Here is a 22,513-nt window from a genome sequence, read left to right as displayed (position 1 = left end):
TACTTACACAGTTCTTTGCAGGTTGCATATCTGGTTGTTACCTCCTTATTACCCAAACGTAACACATTGTTCCCTTATACCTACACGTACATTCTTTATAGGTACACTATAATTACAGAAACGTACACTGTAAATTCATTATACTTGCGTAGTTCTTTGCGGGTTGTAGTCTAAAGCGTTACCACCTTTTTTTTTTTTGCCGAAACCGAAAATAAAGGCTCGAGTCTAATGAAAAGTCCATTTACATTTGGAATCAAACTGTCAGCTGGCTTAAAAACTGTAATAAATATCACATTACGGTAAGTCCATTTATCAGCTTCTGATATTATCATGTCGTCTTATTGTGTAGTGATTTCGTAATCACATCGCTATCATGTTATATTGTCGATCTTCAACGACGTCTTAAATAGTGACGCAAGTGGATGATCTTCAGGATTATAATGACATCAAGCTCTATGGATTCTGCTTTTGGTTGGGATTCATTTACGGATTCATTACCATCAGATATAACAGATTTAAATGTAAACATTCAAATTTAATACAAAATATGACTGCGGTTCTGTGGGGCACGTGTCTATTCACAGACGTTAAAGGTGGGGTACGTAATTTTTCAAAAACGCTTTAAGCTGGCTGCACACTAGACGATTTTCAAATCTTAACCAATTTTAAAACCATGGGAGACCACAGACATGAAGACAGTTCAACCGATTTTTAGTCTTATAATCCTCTGAACACGCACACTAGATGATTCGACCAGACCGCAAAACCGCACACTTGAAGATTGAAGGAATGATTTCACAGTGACACGTGATCTCACGGAGACTTGCGAGATCAAACGTGACTAGAGAAGAAAAACACATAGAGGACAATCAACGTTGTCAGCTGGCTCTCCTGGCGAGCGTTCTGTTTCACAGTGAAAAACAAAGTACACAAAAGAATATGGATGATGTTCTCTGCTTTCACGGCATGTTTGTGGCTGCCAGGTTTCAGCTATAGAAGCACGCAACATCCGGTGAGTGACGCTTGCTCGCTGTCATTGGTTATTGTGGGTATCACGTCAGAGGCAGCCCGATCAAGAGTCAGAAATATCAAACATGTTTGATATTTACAATTTGAATTCGGCGACGCTCCGTCGCGATTGAGAGCAAATAAATAATCGGGCGTGTCTACTCTTGATGTGGAGGAGAGAGTGTTCAGTGAACAGCCGAGCCGAGCGACAGAAAGATAGAGATGGCGGATACAAAACAAAAGAGGAAAACATCTGTGGAATGATAAGGCAAGAAGTAGGAATCGTGCAAATATCGGATCAGCTTTTTAATGACTTCTACAGTATTTTGGTGCGCCGCTCGCGACCGGTGTACACACGGTGTAACATTTGGTTTTGCTTTTTTTCATAGAACTAATCGTTGCCTGGGTTGCGTAGGCTACGTATGTAGGTATATGGGGTAGGGCGTGTTTGTTTTGGTGATTTCAAATATCAACATTGGCTACCAGAAATCGCTTACCCCACCTTTAAGGTTTAGTGTCAAGTTTGATTACACATTTATTTTGATGGTTATAAAAAGTCTTTACACGCTAAAGTGGCTTGTTAAATTACGAAGCCTAGATAAATCATACGGTAAGTCTTTTCCCAGCTTTAATGTGATTTAAAAAAAATATATATAAAATAAATAATAATAATAATAATAATAATAAAATTAATTGCTTGAAAAGCCTTGCCTGTCTCTCTCAGTTTTTTCTCCAGTTTCTCTTTCACCTTCTCGTGAGTTCAACGGTGCTACAAATGTGCCCATTTACAACGTGATTTTGCAGCATTGAGTATTGTAGCCAGTCACAGGCATTGCTGTTGAAAACAATAACAATTACCGGTTGTGAGAATCCACTCAGTTTCTCTAATAATGCAGAATAAGTTTCTGTAGCACAGCTTTGCCAAGTTTTACACGCGCACAAATCCACTCATTGTAACAAACAAACCTGAGACGCCATTTAAATAAAAGTTGTGGAATTTAGTCATATTCATTGATTAAAACGGGAGCTTTCGCTCTCAGTGAGTTTGTTGACAATTTGCTGACAACTTCAGTTATAGTGTATGTTGCTTATATCACACATAAATAACTAAACCACATATATCGCATCTAAAACATAGGGGAGCAGGATGCAGACAAGTATATCAGGAGTTACACACTGCACAACTGAAAAAACACTATTGCACAAGTAGTTGCTTCATAAAAAAACATGTTGGACAAGTTACTTCAAAAATGTAATACATTATATATTACTTAGTAATATTGTAATGTAACTAATTACTTAAGATAGTAATGTCACACCTCATGGTCTTAAGCCCGAGACACACTGTACAATTTTCGGCTGTCCCAGACGAAAGATTGTCATCGTGAAACAATCGTGGCGAATCAGAAACTTTGCACATAAGTTTAGCACATAAATTGTCATAATGAATCTGCCACGTAAACATGCTGTCAATATGGGTGCCAAGGTACTTCTAGGAACACACCTATTTGATTTGAGTGTTGTGAATAACAAGAGGATTGTGAACACTGACTTCTCTGGGGTCAAATATTACCTTTTCCCTTTTTTTACATTTAAAATGGGATAGAGAGATGGGTCACTGTCTTTGTACAGTAGACTCAGGATGGCGTTATCTGAGAATTTGAAGATGAAATTCCCTGTGTGTGAGCTTACGCGGTCATTAGTATAGAGTGTAAAAAGCACAGGCAAGCTCACCCAACCCTGAGGAGCACCTGTGCATGTTATTTTTGGGTCTGAGAGGGTGTTATTGATCTTCACAAACTGAGTAAGGCTGGTTAAGAAAGAGTGATACCATTCGATCAGAAATAGGGTTAACGTTCATCTGATTCATTTTCTGAATCATGCGGTGAGGTTGAACCATGTTAAAAGCAGTGGTAAAATCTACAAAGAGCAAATGAGCATAGGCTTTGCTGTCCTCTAAATTAGGGGTCGACCGATATGTGTTTTTCAGGGCCGATACCGATTATTACGGACCAAGTGGACCGATAACCGATATTTTTAACCGATATATTATGTCTGATGTACCTACGCCACTGGTTGGGTCACAAGCAAGCAGAGCTGATCATAATCAGATGGATGTGATGTGATCTACCAATAACACAGGAGCAGCAAATTAAAAATAACATAACTTAGCAAAAGATACTGTGTGTTCGGATAAGTTCTTCCTCTGGAATTCAAAATAATTGAACACGTGTGGCTGTAATGAAGGAGAAGCTGATGCTGTGTCAGAATCCATTTGCAGAAGTTTAATGAGGAACCACACAACAATCCAAATCGTGAGGCAAAAATCAGAGTCGTGGTCACAGGCAAGGAATCGAAATCACAGTATACAGTCCAACTGGCAAACAAACAAGAGGGCAATCCAAAAGGCAAAAATCCAGAGAAACAGGCAAAAAATCATATACGTAGCAAAAAAAAAAAACAAGCTGCCAAGCATGAAGAGATCACAGAAGCAGCAGAGGGAGTGGTACCAGTCAGCACTCGGGCGAGGGCTCCCTCTGCTGGTGTGGCGTTACAGTGGCAAAAATACTTCATGCCATTTTTTTATGGACATTATCAGAAAAGGATCCTCTACAATCTGCTGCTACTTGAGCCTGAAGCAAATAATTTACATTTACATTTAGTCATTTTGCAGACACGCTTATCCAAAGCGACTTACAATACATAAACCGATTAATCTTGAAGAGGCAGAGAAAGTGCTCGCAACACCAAGTCTCAGGCATTGTTCAAATAAGTACAAGCTAGCAAGGGAAGGAATAAATAAAGAGAAAGATAAAGGTTTTTTTTTTTAGTTTAGGATGAAGTTAAGTAGTGTCGAAAGAGATGAGATTGACAGGGATCCAGCACTCCGGATCAGGGTGGGAAGATCATTCCACCAGCCAGGAATGGTGAACGAGAATGTTCTGGAGAGTGATTTTGAGCCTCTCTGTGATGGTACCACGAGGTGTTGCTTACTAGCAGATCTCAGACTTCTGGAGGGGATGTAGATTCATAATAGTGAGTGGAAATAGGTGGGTGCTGAGCCAGTTGTTGTTCTATATGCAAGCATCAATGACTTGAACTTGATGCGAGCTGAAACCGGTAGCCAGTGCAAGGAGATAAAGAGAGGTACAACATGGGCTCTTTTGGGCTCGTTGAAGACCAGAGCATATTACAGTGTCTGACATCGTACTTGCAAGTTCACACACCTCTTTAACATTATTTTTGGTGATCTCCGACTGGCGAAGTCGAACATCATTAGCGCCGTAATACTTTATAGTCAATCACATTTTTCTATTGAAATAAGGAAGATTTATGTGCCACCCCAGACTGGTTGCTGGCCCTTCCCTGGCTCCGCCACTGAGTGGTTGTACCGAAATGTTATCTGCAGTACAATTGCGTGTGTAAATTAAATCAAGTTGGTTGCCTGATTTGTGCGTGCTAGTAGTGGTAAGGCGTTTGAGATCAAATGAAGTTAGGAGTGAATGGAAGTCTGTAGCACAAGGCTTGTCTAGATGAATGTTGAAACCACCAAAGACTAAGAGTGGAGTGCCATCCTCCACGAAAGAGGACAACAACCCATCCAGCTCCTCTGGCGGTAAATTACCACAACCTGGAGTTTTATAGGAGCTGTTATGGCATGAGATTCAAATGAGTTGTAATTGCATAGGGGAGAGTGGGTTGAGTATTTCCAATTGTTTGAAATGGGCAGACCAGTGCCCCCACCCATCTAAATGAGCATCTGTTTTTACTGTCCAGTGATCCTAAGGTATTTATGAATGTTTTGGGAACCGTGTTTTTGTGTGGGCCATTGAAGACTATTATGTGTTTAAACTTTAAATTGTGAAACTGTGTTAAACGGGACAAAGGGAAGTTTTTATTAGTTTTTCACGCACACATATCAACAAAAAAACATACGTAAAATGAGCAACGACTTGCTAGTGTTGTTGTAACGAACTCTAACTAGTTTAAAAACGTTTTAAGTTAAATAAGAAGTAGAAGTGTACGTGTTTATTTAAAACAAACAAAGCATCTGACACCTTAGTTAAAACAATAGCATAACATTACAAAGTTAAATAATATAGAGTTGACTTATCTTACCATCTTCTAAAACAAAAAAAAAGCATCAGAAGCGAACGTCGATTCGCGGAAATGAATCGGCTTCGCGACACTAATAGAGCTCACAAAAAGGGGTTTGTAACATCGATCGCAACACAGAACTTAATATTCTTCACAAAAAGTGTGGACGTGTGTCTTTTTATATAGGTTATCTGAGCGTGCGTATAATCAGTAGTCCGACGATTTAGAGATCTGTCGCGTATGACCATTTTGGTATATGCATCCCCGACGGCCATGTTTGTAGTCTGAGGTGTATGCTGGGTGTTGTAGTTCCCTGACCTGAAAGTCTACAGCGCTTGAATGAGATATTATTTACACGTGTTCAATTTAACATCTTTGTAAAAACAAAAAGAATTGTTAAAACATATTTAGCCTAAACAAATATATGTATATAAAAAGAATACGATATACTTATGGTAAAACAGACTTGTGTATATGTTGAAATGGTGCACCCGTTGTTGTGTTATTTCGTGAAATAGCTTTAGGATTCGGTTGTGTGTTCTTGAAATCAAATCTTAAGAAAAAGTCAGTCAGTCCTGCTGCAGGTGTCTGAATACCCCGTCGGTCTTCATCGTGAAATTATGAACCCATCATGAGCACCATTCTGGAGAACGTGTGTTGTGTTAGACTGTTTGTTTGCTTCGCGACCCTCCCCCAAGTTCGTTGTGTTCGCTACCTCTGCATGTCTTCGTCTAATTGAACGTGACCGGTATTTTTAACACCCGTTAGCTCACGTTTATATTTTCTAGTTTCATCTAGGTAAGCAGGGACTTGTAATAATACGTAGAACATCTGATAAGTTGTTCGTCCAGAGTTTTATCTTACTGCGGGTTATAATATAAATTTTCCAGTTTTTAAGTTGTCTAACAAGAGTCTCACTGTGTGCGCGAAAGTAAAATACCTTGGGCATTTTATCACTGAACGCGTGACAGATGATGAGGATATTGACAGGCTACGCCATATGATGTATATGCAGGCGAATATACTTTACGTAACTTTAGTTTCTGTTCAGATGAAGTAAAGGTGTCACTTTTCAAAGCATACTGTACAACACTTTACACTCATTTGCGGTGTAACTATAGAGCATCTAGTTTACAGAAGCCGCAAGCAGCTTATAATGATGCAATGAGAATCTTACTACGTAGGCCTAGATGTCATAGTGCAAGTGAAATGTTTGTGAGTGCGAGAGTAATCACTTTTAAAACACTGTTACAAATCTTATGTATAGTTTTATCTGTCGGTTTAATGCTTCTAAAAATGAGATTATTGCGGGTTTATCAGATATAGGGGTTAGTACTACACGGTATCAGTCAAAGTTGTGGAGACACCGGTATTGCTGTATTTTTTAAATCTGGACCTTGAGTCTGTAACAAAGTTTGATTGATTGAATACATTTGCTGCAATGGTTGTACTTGTTAGAATGTTTCAAATTGGATCCAGGTTTGTTTTATGATCGTACCGTTGTTTGTCAAACTAGTCTTAAATGATATTGTTCACATTTTAAACAGGTTAATGACCTCTTTCAGCATCTATAGTTGTAATAATGAAAAACATAACTCCGTTATAGGGTTTCTAGATGATAAAACAAAACTTAAGTATGTTGTTGGGAGTTTGTGGGAAAGCCGTGTGCGTGCGTGAGAGAGTTTGAAAGAAAAATGCTTTAGGTTAAAGTTAAGATTTTACTACAAACTATAAACATTCTAACTTAGAAACACAACACTATTTTTATTTCCAACAAACCGGTTGTTATTTTTTATTGATTAATATGATAGAATCATGCTGAATTTACAAGGATGTGTATTTATACAATAATGTTTCATGTACTCACTGGTTACTGTATACATATTCAAGAGAGATGCATAACCTCAGTTGTTTTAATCAATCTAAAGTTTTTAGTCTGTCATTATAATATCTTAAATGAAAAGTCTTTCATACATTCTGTTTTCATCTGCCCCGGGTCTCTGTTACACAAAAAGCAACTGAGTGTGGTTGTGAATCCTATATGAAAGCTAAAAATGACCTTTTAAACTTTTTTTAATAGTAATATTGAACTTTACACATATTTTACACAGCGTAACATGCATCTTAACACATGCTTATTTTTCATTAGAATTTTGCACATATCGTAACTGTATATACATAATTGTCTATATTATATATTGCGTTTTTGCTATTTTGTACATTGCCTATTTGTATATTATTCTTTTATTATCTGTGTCCTGTCCTGTTGCTGTCTTTCTGTTGCACTGTGGAGCTTCTGTCGCTATAACAAATTCCTCGTATGTGCAAACATACCTGACAATAAAGCTCGTTCTTATTCTGATTCTGATGTCATCACAAACCGTAAGACACATCAGTTTGGGTGATAAGATGGAGTTATCAAATATTTTATTGTTGATCTATTATTTGATCAAATCTTAGTGAAATAAAACTATAAAGAGTCAATTGTTTTTATTTTAATAAAATAAAACATTATAGTGTGAAAAAATAAATGTTGCATTTAAACAGCATGGTTAATAATACCGTTTTTAAAGTGAGAAAGAAAGTCTAATCTGTTGTAAAGATGAGGCATTTGTTCCACCTTGTTTAAGACACTATTTTGTTGTAAACAACCTTACAACAGCTAATTTTAGTCTATTTTAGATCTAATTCATAAAGAAAAACCTCTGTAAGCGCATTGCATTCATCAGAGGATCATTTGACAACCGGATCCTCATCACGGTTTTAGGTGTGAAAGATCTAAAATCTACAAACCTTAAATTATTTGTTAAAACAAAAGTTACATCATTGTTTAATCATACTGTTTTCCATCATCTTGTAGAGGTACCCTGTGTGATGCTAAAATTTTTTATTTGTAAAAGTGTATTTATACGACATCGTAAAAGTTGAAATGTTTAACTGCAGGGGTTGTTTTAGTGTGTGTGTGCGTGTGTGTGCGTGTGTGTGTGTGTTTGTTTTTCATGTGAGTGTTTGTGGTTTATTAAACTATTTTTAACAGTAATATTGAACTTTGCACATGTTTTACACATACTTAAATATCTTACTGATACAATTGTGTTAAGATGTTGTCACAAACCGTCAGACACCTCAGGCGAGGGTTAAGTTGGAAAATCTAAATTTTCATAAAGAAAATCTCTGTAACTGCCTTGCATTCATCAGAGGTTCATTTGACTGCTTCAAATCCTTGCTTTAGAGCATCATGATTTAGGTTTGAAAGATCTAAAACTTATTTGTTAAAACAAAAGATATATCATTGTTTAATCGTACTGCTTTTCATCATCTTGTAGAGATACCCAGTGTGAAGTTTTTTTTATTTGTAAAAGTTTCCTATGAAACATCATACAAGTCTAAATGTTTAACTGTATAGGTTTGTTTTAGTATGTGTGTTTGTTTTTTATGCGAGTGTTTGTGTTTTATTATACTATTTTTAACAGTAATATTGAACTTTACACATGTTTTACACATTTAATATCTTAACACAACTGTATCAGTAAGATATTTGTCACAAACCGTCAGACACATCTTATTGAATATTTGCATTATTTCCTCTGTCAATTATTTGATCAATTCTTAGTAAAATAAACCTATATAGACCAGTCGTTTTTATTTGACTGCTTCTAATCCTTGCTTTAGAGGTTCATGTTTTAGGTTTGAGAGATATAAAAACTACAAATCTTAACTTATTTGTTAAAACAATAGTTATATTGTTGTTTAATCATGCTGCTTTTCATCATCTTGTAGAGATACCCAGTGTGATTCTAAAAGTTCACAAGTTTGTAAAAGGTTTGTATGAGACATCATAAATGTTTAAATGTAGGGGATTGTTTGTGTATGTTTGTATTTGTTTGAGTATTTTCTTCCTAAACCATACCTAACTTTTAACTTAACCAGCTATGTGTCATATAAAAACTTCAAAAGGGGACGCATCCTTTGATAAATGAACAGCTACACCAAAGTTTACGATGTCACACCCCCCTCAAAAACTCTTAGATTGCAAATGAGTTGCGTCTCCAGAAACACCTTTAGATGTTTTACAGCAACTCTCGATCTGATACGGACGTGTCGTTAATCATACGTCCAGACACACTGTGACGTACTCATTTCGTTGTCCCCTGCATGAGACGAAGTATTTACATTTCGTGCTATAATGTAAAAAGTTTAGGCGTCTACGGCTGAAAAATCCAAAGACGTCCGAAACATTTGCTTTCATTCCGGTTTCCGCTCACATACGCGCGTATGCGTTTTAACCGTTATAGCAGGCTAGAAAGTTTAAAGATTGACAAAAATCAAAGAGTAAATAAAGGTATTATACTACTAAAATAAAATTAAAACAAGACAAACAACCTTTTCCTGCGGCTTAGAGGCGATTTTTATAAGAAAAAAAACCTAATTTTTAAAAGTGAAAAAAGTCTGGGTTATATAACACGTCAGAAGTCTTAAACTTGACAAAAATAGAAGAGTAAATAAAGGAATTACTAAATTAAGTGCGAATAACTAAACTAAAGTAAATAAAATAAAATACCCTGCGGCTTAGGTAGGCCTACTGTTTGTTTAAAAGGTAAACACCTAATTTTAAAGTGAAAAGCTTTAGGATGAGTACCGAATTGTATCATTAATTAAGAAATGTTAAAGATTTATTAAAATAACGTTCGTTCTAATGTTAAAACATTACTTTAATTCTTTTAAATCTTTGCATCGGTCTCTCCTTACGCTGTTAGGGGGGTGGCGGAAGGCGTGGTCTGGATTCACCGGCATAAACGCATTCTGAATTTGACGCGCTAGTGTGCAGTTATCTGACGGATGGGCTGCTCTTTTTCTTTTGTTTAATTTTTGTGACAAGATTTTGACTTTTTACTTAACGTTCGCTTCAGATACTTTTTTTTTGTTTGTTTTAGAATACGGGTAAGATAAGTCAGATCTATTTGCTGTAACTTGTGAGAAAAGCTACCTTTTAATCTGTAATGATAGAACGTTGTAAACGTTCGCTTCTGATGCTTTTTTTTGTTTTAGAAGATGGTAAGATAAGTCAACATTATTTAACTTTGTAATGTTATACTATTGTTTTAACTAAGGTGTCCGATGCTTTGTTTGTTTTAAATAAACAAACACGTACACTTCTACTTCTTTTTATTTAACTTAAAACGTTTTTAAACTAGTTAGAGTTCGTTACAACAACACTAGCAAGTCGTTGCTCATTTTACGTATGTTTTTTTGTTGATATGTGTGCGTGAAAAATTCTAATAAAAACTTCCCTTTGTCCCGTTTAACACCGTTTCACAATTTAAAGTTTAAACGCATAATAGTCTTCAATGGCCCACACAAAAACACGGTTCCCAAAACATTCATAAATACCTTAGGATCACTGGACAGTAAAAACAGATGCTCATTTAGATGGGTGGGGGCATGGACAAACAGGTGTCCAGTTTGGGTGGGAGGGAGGGGTGGGGGTCTTATCTTTATGAGAGGTAATAAATCAAATTTTTTGACATTACGTGCCCTGGGATCTCTCTGCCATCTGCTTGTGATATTAGAGTGTGTTTGAGAGAAAACCAAAATCGTTTGGAGAAACATGATAGAGGTAGAAAGCAAGAGGATGGGAACGGAGAGTGTGTGAGGGAAGATAGAAATCATACTTAAGTGTGTTGGTCGGTATCGTTGCTCGGTTAAAGTCGCGCAGGAAAACGTCATTGGTCTTTACACTCATCGGTCTTCACACGAGATGGCTGGACGCTTCCGCGTCAGCGCTCGGACGGCAAATAAATACACAGTCTAAGAGACTAGAGTGAAAACAGTTGTGGCCGGCTTCTGATTAGCCCAGCCAATAGCCTAGTGCAAATAACGAAAATGCAGAATAGAAATAGGTAAGAAACGAAGTATTCTTTCCTAGCAGCAAGTAAATAATTTAAACAACAGATCTATGACCAAGTATTGCAACACTTACGCGCTGCCGTCCGTCTCTTCTGGTGACTAATCGGCTTCTCCCGATTACGTAACATTAAGCCTTGTTTCCACTGCAATTACTGGAATAATAATCACAATATTATGTGTCATTTGTTCTCTTATGTTTCCATATATGAAGGTTTGAAGTCAGTTTGTCATTATGGAGAAAAGAGAGAGCAGTGAGAGATCTTCATCTCCTGATAACAGCTGTGTGTCTCTGAAGAGTGACAAATCATTGCCTCTTCCTCCTACATTCAGTGATGAACCAGTGATCTCTGACCCCAGGTGAGATATAAAGCAGTATTAGACCTGTTTTACACTGTATCCGTAAGCAGTGTGTATTTTTTTTTTTTTTTTTCGCACCCATGTTAACAAGCCTGGGCATTCCTGCTGCTTAGCAAGATGGCGCGTAGCAGCCCTTACGAAAAAGACGTTTATTCAAGTGTGCTATTAGTATACTACTTTTAAACTAAAAGATAGGAAAGTATACTTTTAGTCCATTTTTTATGTACTTCTCAGAAATGTACTTAAAATGACATTTATGTATACTTGACATACTTAGGAAAAGTCTAAATATATCTGAGCTATACTTGTGCTCCTTGAATCCGTGTTTTCATTGTTATATGGTAGGGGATATTTCCAAAAAAAAAAAAAAAACAGTGAATAAGAAACCAAACCAACAGATGCTTCCACATGTAATCTAACATGATCATCAGACATAAAACAGCATCAAAACTCTGTAACGTTATGGAATAAAATGTTGACCAATGAAGAGGTAATAATGACTGTCAAGCTTTGGGGTGTTGATCGACTCCATCTAAATTTTGATTATCATTCTAAATCTAAGTCATTGTCTTTTTTTCAGTTTTTTGTTCAAAAATGTTGTTTATTTCTTTATTTTTTATTTATGAAACTTCAAGTATTTAAAAAAGAATGCATGGAGCTAGAATAAAATGTTTCTGTTTGCAAGCACCCTGTTCTTTCTTTTGATGTTTTTTATGTTCAGATATTCATATAACAATATATACAAATTAATACCTAATAGGGACATAATAGAATTCTTAAAGTATGACGTAAAGTTCACTTTAAAAAAAAAAAGTGTACTTTCAGTATAAAACTAATAAACTAGTAGTTTTCTTAGACTGTACTTCAAAGTGTACTAAAAATGCTACTACAAGTATTTAATTAGTAAACTATCAGTATGCCTATAAGTTCACTTTTAGTATAATTGTAGTACAAGCTAAAACATTGATGTAAACTAGTTGAGTACTCAAAGTTTACTACTGTTATACGTAAAGTATACTTAAAAGTATACTTTTATATACTATCATTTATACCAATTTAGTCCCAAGGAGTATTGAAATAGTACACTTACAAGTATACTACTAGTACACTGCTATTTGTATACTTACTGCATAACGCATACTTAAAAATGTATTTGAACTTTACTTAATAAAACAAGATTTGGTTTTCAAAAAGCCTTTTTCCAAAAGGTACATCTGGAAAAGGGGGGGTCGTCTTATAATCAGGGTCGTCTTATATTCGGGACAATACAGTAATCTACTGGATGAATCAATGTTTTTGGATAATCTATTTTGTAATAGAATAATCTATTATGTATTTTGATCTCTAGCCATAGACATAGACATCAGTGTTTATATCCAAACCATAAACTTTTACTATAAACTATAAACTTTTTTTTCTTTTTTTTTTAATTCTTGCAACATGAAAATTATGCTGTGTGGTTAAAAAGAGAGTATTGTGAAGCTGTATCACATGGCTGCTTCTCTTTCTGGGTCAAGTAAGATTGAAATGTTCACTGTGACCATACTTGATTGTCTTTGCAGTCAATTAAGTAATATTAATGAATATTAAGTGTCAACTACGCAAGCAGTCCTCCTCTGGCCTACTGACTGACTTAAAAATAAATATAATGAACTAAAGCAAGGCTGTACCATTTTCTTTTTATAAAGCATACAGTGGTATGAAAAAGTGTTGGCCCCCTTCCTGATTTAACAATGTTTTGCATATTTGTCACACTTAAAAGATTCAGATCATCAAACTAATTTTAATATTACACAAAGATAATGCAAGTAAATACAAAATGCAGTTTTTAAATGATGATTTAATTTATTAAGGGAAATAAACTGTCCAAACCTACCTGGCCCTACGTGAAAAATGTATTGCCCCCTCCTATTAAATCATGAAATAACTGATTAACCACATTATTTTAGAAAGCTGAGTTAAATTTCACTAGCCAAACCCAGGCCTGATTACTGCCATTACTACTCATCCAGGAGGTCATAAAAGAACCCAGAACAACATCTAAAGAACTGCAGGCCTCATTTGCCTCAATTAAGGTCAGTGTTCATGATTCAACAATAAGAAAGAGACTGGGCAAAAACAGCATCCATTGGAGAGTTCAAAGGCAAAAGGCACTGCTGACCAAAAAGAACACAAAGGCTCGTCTCACATTTGCCAAAAAATATCTTGATTATCCCCAAGACTTTTGGGCAAATATTCTGTGGACTGATGCGACAAAAGTTGAACTTTTTGGAAGGTGTGTGTCCCATTACATCTGGCGTAAAACCAACACAGCATTTCATAAAAAGAACATCATACCAACAGTCAAACATGGTGGTGGTAGTGTGATGGTCTGAGGCTGCTTTGCAGCTTCAGGACCTGGATGACTTGCCGTAATTGATGGAACCATGAATTCTGCACTATCAGAAAATCCTGAAAGAGAATGTCCGGCCATCAGTTTGTGACCTCAAGCTGAAGCGAACTTGGGTTCTGCAGCAGGACAATGATCCAAAACACACCAGCAAGTCCACCTCTGAATGGCTGAAGAAAAACAAAATGAAGACTTTGGAGTGGCCTAGTCAAAGTCCTGACCTGAATCCTATTGAGATGCTGTGGCTTGACCTTAAAAAGGCGATTCATGCTCTCAAACCCTCCAATGTGGCTGAATTACAACAATTCTGCAAAGATGAATGGGACAAAATTCCTCCACAGCGCTGTAACAGACTCATTGCAAGTTATTGCAAACGCTTGATTGCAGTTGTTGCTGCTAAGGGTGGCACAACCAATTATTAGGTTTAGGGGGCAAGCACTTTTCACACAGGGCCATGTGGGTTTGGATTTTGTTTTCCCTTCATAATAAAAAAATTAATTTAAAAACTGCATGTTGTGTTTACTTGTGTTATCTTTGATTTAATATTTCAATTTGTTTGATATGAAACATTAAAGTGTGACAAGCATGGAAAAAAAATTAAAAATCAGGAAGGGGGCCAACACTTTTTCACACCAGTGAAGGAAATTCTAGATTTTAATTCTAGTTGTAAGTAATCATCTTGAAACAATATTTTAAACACATGTACTTTTATTTATATGCCTAATATGCATGCCTAATAATATTTTGTGTCTTGCCACATTCAGTTAGGAATTACATTAATCTCGTAAAGATTACTGTTGGCTGTTTTAACATTTCTATAGTAAAATTGTTGTCAAATATTAAGTGTTTTGATACTTCTCTCTTACCTCACTCTCTTTCAATGCTTCATGCTGGAATCTGCACTGTGCTGAACTATATATATATATATATATATATATATATATATATATATATATATATATATATATATATATATATATATATATATATATATATATATATATATATATATATATATATATATATTTCTGTGTGTTTTCTCAGTAACTGGAATAAGAGATCTCCATCTCCAGAACCCAGCTGTGTGTCTCTGAAGAGTGATGAATCATTGCCTCTTCCTCCTACTTTCAGTGACGAACCAGTGACCTCTGACCCCAGGTGAGATACAGTGAGTTCACTATCAGCACAATCAGCATTTGCTCAGTTGTGCATTATAAACACTGTCAGTGTGAAACAGGTGCTAGATGCAACAGACAGAATCATAATGAACGAAATGGCAGACAGAAATAAAGTAAGAATGATTTCTGTTTTCTCAGGATCTCATGGAGACCTTCATCTCCAGAACCCAGCTGTGTGTTTCTGAAGCGTAATGAATCATTACCTGTTCCTCCTACATTCAGTGTTGAACCAGTGACTTATGGTCAGCAGGATTCTACTCAACCAGTAGATGGTGAACTACAGAGAGTCAAAGAGCAGCTCAAAACCAGCATGAAGAACAAGTATGAGAGATTATTTGAGGGACTGTACCTCCAGGAGAATGAAAGCCTCCTGAACAGGATCTACACACAGCTCCACATCATAGAGGGAGAGAGTGAAGGAGTGAATGAAGAACATGAGGTTTTACAGATGGAGAAAACAGCCAGAACACAACACTCACAAGACACTCTGATCTACTGCAATGACATCTTTAAAGCCTCAGGTGAACCAGGATGTGAGGAGAAAGACCAGATCAAGACTGTTCTTACTAAAGGCATCGCTGGAATCGGAAAAACCGTCTCTGTGCAGAAGTTCATTCTGGACTGGGCTGAGGGAAAAGCCAATCAGGATGTAGATTTCATGTTTGTGCTTCCATTTCGAGAGCTGAACTTGATCCGAGATCATCAGTACAGTCTTCACAGACTTCTGCTGGACTTCCATCCTCAACTTCAAAATCTGGACTCAAAGATTTATGAGGAGTGTAAAGTTGTATTCATCTTTGATGGTCTAGATGAAAGCAGAATCACACTGTTGTTCTCAGACGCTCAGAAAGTTTGTGATGTGACTGAGACTTCATCAGTGGGTGTGTTGATGTCAACACTCATGAAAGGAGAGCTGCTTCCCTCTGCTCTCATCTGGATCACCTCCAGACCAGCAGCAGCCAATCAGATCCCCTCCAAATACATCAACCGTCTGACAGAAATTCAGGGATTCAATGAGCCTCAGAAGGAGGAATATTTCAGGAAGAGAATCAGTGACCAGCATCAAGCCAGCAGAATCATCTCACACATCAGAAGAGCAAGAAGCCTCCACATCATGTGCCACATCCCCGTCTTCTGCTGGATCTCATCCACTGTGCTTCAGAAGCTCCTGGAAGAAGATCTGAGTGCAGAAATCCCTCAAACTCTGACTGAAATGTACATCCACTTACTGCTGATTCAGATCAACATGAGGAACCAGAAGTATGAAGAGAGAGATCCAGAGAAAGTCCTGCAGTCCAACAGAGAAGTGATTGTGAAACTTGCTGAAGTGGCTTTCAAACAGCTGAAGAAGGGCAATGTGATGTTCTATGAGGAGGACCTGATTGAGAGCGGCATAGATGTCACTGACGCCTCAGTGTATTCTGGGATTTGCACTGAGATCTTTAAGGAGGAATCAGTGATTCATCAGAGGAAAATCTACAGCTTCATTCATCTGAGCGTTCAGGAGTTTCTCGCTGCTTTCTATGTGTTTTACTGCTATTTAACAAAAAACAAGGAGCCACTGGAGATTTTTCTGCATGAATTCAGATCAAACAGATTTAAAGTATCTCTGAATGATCTACTAACATCAGCAGTACGTAAAGCCCTTGAGAGTGAGAATGGACATCTGGATCTGTTCCTGCGGTTCCTGCTGGGCGTCTCACTGGAGTTCAATCAGAGACTCTTACAGGATCTACTGACACACACAGAGAACAGCTCAGAGAACATCCAAGAAACCACACAGTTCATTAAAGAGAAGATCAAAGATGAAGTTAATGATCTCTCCACTGAAAGATCCATCAATCTGTTCCTCTGTCTGCTGGAAGTGAAAGATCAGACTCTGTCCAGAGAGATTCAGGAGTTTGTGAAATCAGACAAACACTCAGAGGAGAAACTCTCTGCTGCTCACTGCTCAACAATCGCCTACATGCTTCAAATGTCAGAGGAGCCGCTGGATGAGCTGGACCCCAAGAAATACAACATATCAGATGAGGGAAGAAGACGACTGATACCAGCTGTGATCAACTGCAGAAAAGCTCTGTGAGTGTTTAATCATTAACTAAAGTATCATTTAATAATGAATCTGGCACCTTTAAAATAAATGTTTCTAAATGAGAGATTATGACATATTTTACTGTAAGCATTGTGATAAAATTAATGTCACAAATAAAAGATTGAATTTTATATTTCAGCAGGTCACACACGTACATGAATTATTCGCACATTACAACCTAAGAGTTTTGTCATTTAATGAGATGTGTGTTATATATCCATTTACATGTTTGCTTTTTGTGAATTCCTTTTTCAAACTCAGATGTGACGCGTTTCTCTGAATGACTACAGAGAACAAGCCCTGATTCACAACATTAGTTTCCAAATGCAGAAATAAGATGTGCTAAATAAGTGTATTAAATAATAGTAATTATTTTTATGTGGGTTTATTGTCTTTATTGTTGTGAAATGAGAGAAATGAAGAGCTTCTATCTCGTGAACGCGCTGCTGGAAAAGGTTCTTCTGGGTGTTTCAGGAAAAGTTAATCAGTAGTCTAGTGATCGAGCGCTGGTCAACAATGTCAGTGACACTGGTTCAAATCCCCAACAAACCTGCTTGTTCTTTTCATTTACTCATTTATGTGTTTATTTATTCGATTAATGCAGAGATTTGTGTGACTTCTGCAGTTCTAAAACAGCTAGATTTATGTTACACCATAATTGTTCTTCTTTTAGATAGAGCATGTCTGTTTTACACTGAGTAACAAATATTCTCCAGCAGTGTGACTGTATGTATATTTGTGTGATTCCAGTTGGAGGGTTTGGTTATCGGGGGGCAGTTCAGTAGCCATAAGTTTCATTGTGGGGCTGAAATACAAAGGTGTGAATCACAACGGGACATAGGAGTTTCAGCTTCAACAGTAGCTCCATGAATGCAGGCAAACGCATTTGATACTGGGTCAGGAGTTCTCTTAAGAGGTCTATATAGTGTATTAAGACCACCTGCTTTTCTCAGGTGACGGGGTGCTTTCCACCAACTTATGACTGAATGTAGTCTCCAGGTCAGCATCTTTAGGTGAGAGGTATATACTAGAGGATTTTAGATCTAAATCCCTGAGTTGTTGTTCATTATTCATTCAGAAAATGCTCGGCTTGATTATACATCTCGGTGTTGACATGTACAGCTGGTTGAGGTTCCGGAGAACTGCAAGGCTATCACCGGTGTCTAACTGAAAATCTTTGTTGACAGCTTTTATTTCCTGCAGTAAAGGACAGATGCAGGTAAAGGCTGTTGGTCTTGTCCTTGTACATTTATCTCAGAAGCCATGCTGCGTAGTAGTGTTCATTTGCTGCCACACTGAAATGTAAAGCAAGTGCATCTTCTTGATCAAGAATTCTGTCAATGCAATCTGCTGTCACTAACCAGCGGGTGGAACTTGGAGAAAGCATTTTCAAAGGACAACCTCCATTATGTTCACCAAATTAATACAAACACAACAACAACTAGTTCACTGGAGTAATTATACATTAGAGTCCCTTTCGAATGGCAGGTTATCAGAATTATTTATGTTTTTGTCATGGTCTAGAATAGGTTATTATGAAATAACAGTGCTATTTTTAGTCTTTTACAGTGAGTAGTGTATCTGCAGCAAATGACACGTGCGCGCACACACACACACACACACACATCTCATCAGTGCCCTCATTGCAGCCCATGTTCTTCAATGCGTTTATTGTATGTAATATGTATTTTGCCCAATTAATTTATATCCACTTATGCAAAACCTGTACTTTAAACATTAATGCAATCACTTACACACATCATAAATTAATTTACACAGAGCTGTAAGTTCATAGTTGATGTTTAAATGAAATAAATAGTAAATGTTAATATAATTTAGGGACATTTAAACAAGCATTTAAAAGAGATTAAGCTGCTGACACAGAATTCAATTCAACTGCTTTATTCCCAACATTCACCCATTCAAGTCTTTTTTTATTTCATTAACCTTATTTTAAAGGATTCGATTTCTACACCTGTCTCTTACTGTAAAGCTTAAACTACACGTCAAGCATTTATTCAACACCTCTCGTTTGACCATGAATGACTGTGATGTTGAATAAAGTTTATTAAATAAAGCAAAGCAAGTTACGGTGCCTGTGAACACCATTGATTACAACTAATGCAACTGAAGCAATAATGAAATAATGGGAAATTAAAGCATTTATGAAATTTAACAGTAATTCATAGTTTTCTGAGGCAATTCAAATTAAAAGTTCTGAAAACTTTTAATTTTAATTGCCTCAAAACTTTGCTACATTTTGCAAAATTTTAAATATTAATTAGCTGAAGAAACAGTCAGGAGCTCATCTGATCTAAAATATGAATCAATCTGAATGATAAAATGATCAGATTATCCCACTTTCAGAAGCTCATCTTATTGTGATTCAATGTTCAGATCATGTCATCCTCTGTTCCCTGAGGACAGAAAACAGGCAACCCTCTTGTACGTCTTTATTGTTTTGTTATTTCTTAAATTTTATTTAATCTCTTCTAGATTTCCTGACTGTGATCTCTCAGATCAGCATTGTGAAATTGTGTCTTCAGCTCTACAGTCCTCAAACTGTGTCCTGAGAAAGCTGGATCTGAGTAACAATAACCTGCAGGACTCTGGTGTAAAGTTTATTTCTGATGGACTGAAGAGTCCAAACTGTCACCTGCAGATACTGAGGTATTTAATAACATATAAGAGATCTGGGGCCTGTACCATGATGGCAGATGAACAAATTCAGAGTTATAGGATAAGTTTTGACTTGACAAATGCAAACCACTCCAATCTGGCTTTGTTGGTACCATGAAGCTGATCATCAACTTTCTCTGTCAACTCAGGCTTGATCCTGAGTTAATGGAGCACGTGCACATGAATGTGTGACATCAGCGGCGAACAGCCAATCACAACACAGATCAAGTGTGATTCACTTCTCGCGAGAGAGTCGGCGAGATACAAAACTCTTTTGTTAAAGGTTAAGAGATTAAAGAATATGAGGAATTTAAATGCATTTCCACTGAATTACTTGTCCATGAAAGAGGACAAATAAAGGAAATTATCTTGCTCTATCAGTGCAGTCACAAGTGAAACTTGTAAAGTTAGTTTATATAGTTGATAATATATAACGATAGAGACTCAAACATGTAAGGTCACATGTAGCCATTTTTAAAGTGTTATCTATTGATTCTATCACTTATTTATATTACATATGATCTGTATATATTAATATTCATTTAAAATAAATGCTTTATAATAATTGTTAAACTAAAAGTGCTTGTGTAATGGAGTAATAATAATATAAATCATATTAAAATTATATAAATCATATGTAAATTGTAATTATCATATAAAGCCAGACAATTTTTTTTTTACAAATTTTTAAGGTACTTCATAGTGACCTTTTAATTTGTAGGAAGAGAAACTGGGGGAGTGACTTTTGTTTGTGTCAGACGTGTGTCACTTTGCTCACATCCGATTGGTCCAATTTCAGTTTGCGATCTCTAACTCAGAACATAACCTGCCCCGGAGCAGGTTAGCTGTGCAGTGTAAGTTACTATGGTAATGAACGCAGCTAAAAGCCAAGCCACTTTCATGGTACCTAAAACCCAGGATTGGTGCAAACTAAACTGAAACTTACCTGGCTAGCCAGCTAATCCGGCTTCATGGTACAGGCCCCAGGTCAGGCGGTCACAAAGTTGATGTGTGTCTGTAGATGATCTGACTGTGTGTGTCTGTAGATGATCTGACTGTGTGTGTCTGTAGAATAGATGATCTGACTGTGTGTGTCTGTAGAATAGATGATCTGACTGTGTGTGTCTGTAGAATAGATGATCTGACTGTGTGTGTCTGTAGATGATCTGACTGTCTGTGTCTGTAGATGATCCTGTTTGTTCGTGTGTGTATGTTGATGTGTGTGTTCTGCTCTCTTTCAGTCTTGCTGGCTGTAATCTCTCAGATCAGCATTGTGAAATTGTGTCTTCAGCTTTACAGTCCTCAAACTGCGTCTTGAGAGAGCTGGACTTGAGTACCAATGACCTGAAGGACTCTGGTGTAAAGTTTATTTCTGACGGACTGAAGAATTCAAAATGCCAGCTGCAGATACTGAGGTATTTAATAACATATAAGAGATAATTTACAGCCAACTGGTCACAATGTGGATGTGTGTCTGTAGATGATCTGACTGTGTGTGTCTGTAGATGATCTGACTGTGTGTGTCTGTAGATGATCTGACTGTGTGTGTCTGTAGATGATCTGACTGTGTGTGTCTGTAGATGATCTGACTGTGTGTCTGTAGATGGTCTGTGTGTGTGTGTCTGTGTCTGTGTCTGTGTCTGTAGATGGTCTGTGTGTGTGTGTGTGTGTGTGTGTGTGTGTGTGTGTGTGTGTGTCTGTAGATGATTTGACTGTGTCTGTAGATGGTCTGTTTGTGTGTCTGTAGATGATCTGACTGTGTGTCTGTAGATGGTCTGTGTGTGTGTGTCTGTGTCTGTAGATGGTCTGTGTGTGTGTGTGTGTGTGTGTGTGTGTGTGTCTGTAGATGATTTGACTGTGTCTGTAGATGGTCTGTTTGTGTGTCTGTAGATGATCTCTCTGTGTGTGTGGCTGTAGATGTTCTGACTGTCTGTAGATGATCTGTCTTTGTGTGTCTGTAGATTATTTGACTGTGTCTGTAGATGGTCTGTGTGTGTGTGTGTGTGTGTCTGTAGATAGTCTGTTTGTGTGTCTGTAGATGGTCTGTTTGTGTGTCTGTAGATGGTCTCTCTGTGTGTGTCTGTAGATGATCTGCGTGTGTGTGGCTGTAGATGTTCTGACTGTCTGTAGATGATCTGTCTTTGTGTGTCCGTAGATGATTTGACTGTGTCTGTAGATGGTCTGTGTGTGTGTGTGTCTGTAGATGATCTGTTTGTGTGTCTGTAGATGATCTGTCTTTGTGTGTCTGTAGATGATTTGACTGTCTGTAGATGGTGTGTGTGTGTGTGTGTGTGTGTGTGTCTGTAGATGATCTTTTTGTGTGTCTGTAGATGATCTGTTTGTGTGTGATCTCTCTCTCTCTCTCTGTGTGTGTGTGTCTGTAGATGATCTGCGTGTGTGTGGCTGTAGATGTTCTGACTGTCTGTGGATGATCTGACTGTGTGTCTGTGGATGATCTGACTGTGTGTCTGTATATGATCAGACTGTGTGTGCCTGTAGATGATGTGTGTGTGTGTGTGTGTGTGTGTGTGTGTGTGTGACTGTAGATGTTCTGACTGTGTGTGTCTGTAAATTATCTGTGTGTGTGTGTGTGTGTGTGTGTGTGTGTGTGTGTGTGTCTGTGTCTGTAGATGGTCTGTGTGTGTGTGTGTGTGTGTGTGACACTGTAGATGTTCTGACTGTGTGTGTCTGTAAATTGTGTGTGTGTGTGTGTGTGTGTGTGTGTGTCTGTGTCTGTGTCTGTGTCTGTGTCTGTAGATGGTCTGTGTGTGTGTGTGTGTGTCTGTAGATGATTTGACTGTGTCT

At 37.3% G+C, this 22,513-nt stretch overlaps 2 protein-coding genes across 3 annotated transcripts in view; one reads left to right on the top strand and one right to left on the bottom strand.

Moving 5' to 3' along the window:
• LOC131531271 (zinc finger protein 239-like) overlaps positions 1-22,513 on the bottom strand; it is a 267,824-nt gene that overhangs the window by 114,286 nt on the left and 131,025 nt on the right. The window lies entirely within an intron of this gene.
• Positions 1-22,513, top strand: part of LOC131531235 (NACHT, LRR and PYD domains-containing protein 3-like) — a 33,366-nt gene that overhangs the window by 1,188 nt on the left and 9,665 nt on the right. The window contains exons 2-6 of the mRNA XM_058761884.1: positions 11,225-11,370; positions 14,804-14,917; positions 15,076-17,016; positions 19,526-19,699; positions 20,950-21,123. Of these exons, the coding sequence (XP_058617867.1) occupies positions 11,246-11,370; positions 14,804-14,917; positions 15,076-17,016; positions 19,526-19,699; positions 20,950-21,123 (2,528 nt within the window). The 5' untranslated portion in view covers positions 11,225-11,245. The remainder of the gene's footprint in view (positions 1-11,224; positions 11,371-14,803; positions 14,918-15,075; positions 17,017-19,525; positions 19,700-20,949; positions 21,124-22,513) is intronic.

Source organism: Onychostoma macrolepis, chromosome 22 (assembly GCF_012432095.1).
Source record: "Onychostoma macrolepis isolate SWU-2019 chromosome 22, ASM1243209v1, whole genome shotgun sequence".
Lineage (NCBI taxonomy): Eukaryota > Metazoa > Chordata > Actinopteri > Cypriniformes > Cyprinidae > Onychostoma > Onychostoma macrolepis.
This window is presented reverse-complemented; position numbering and strand designations above follow the sequence as displayed.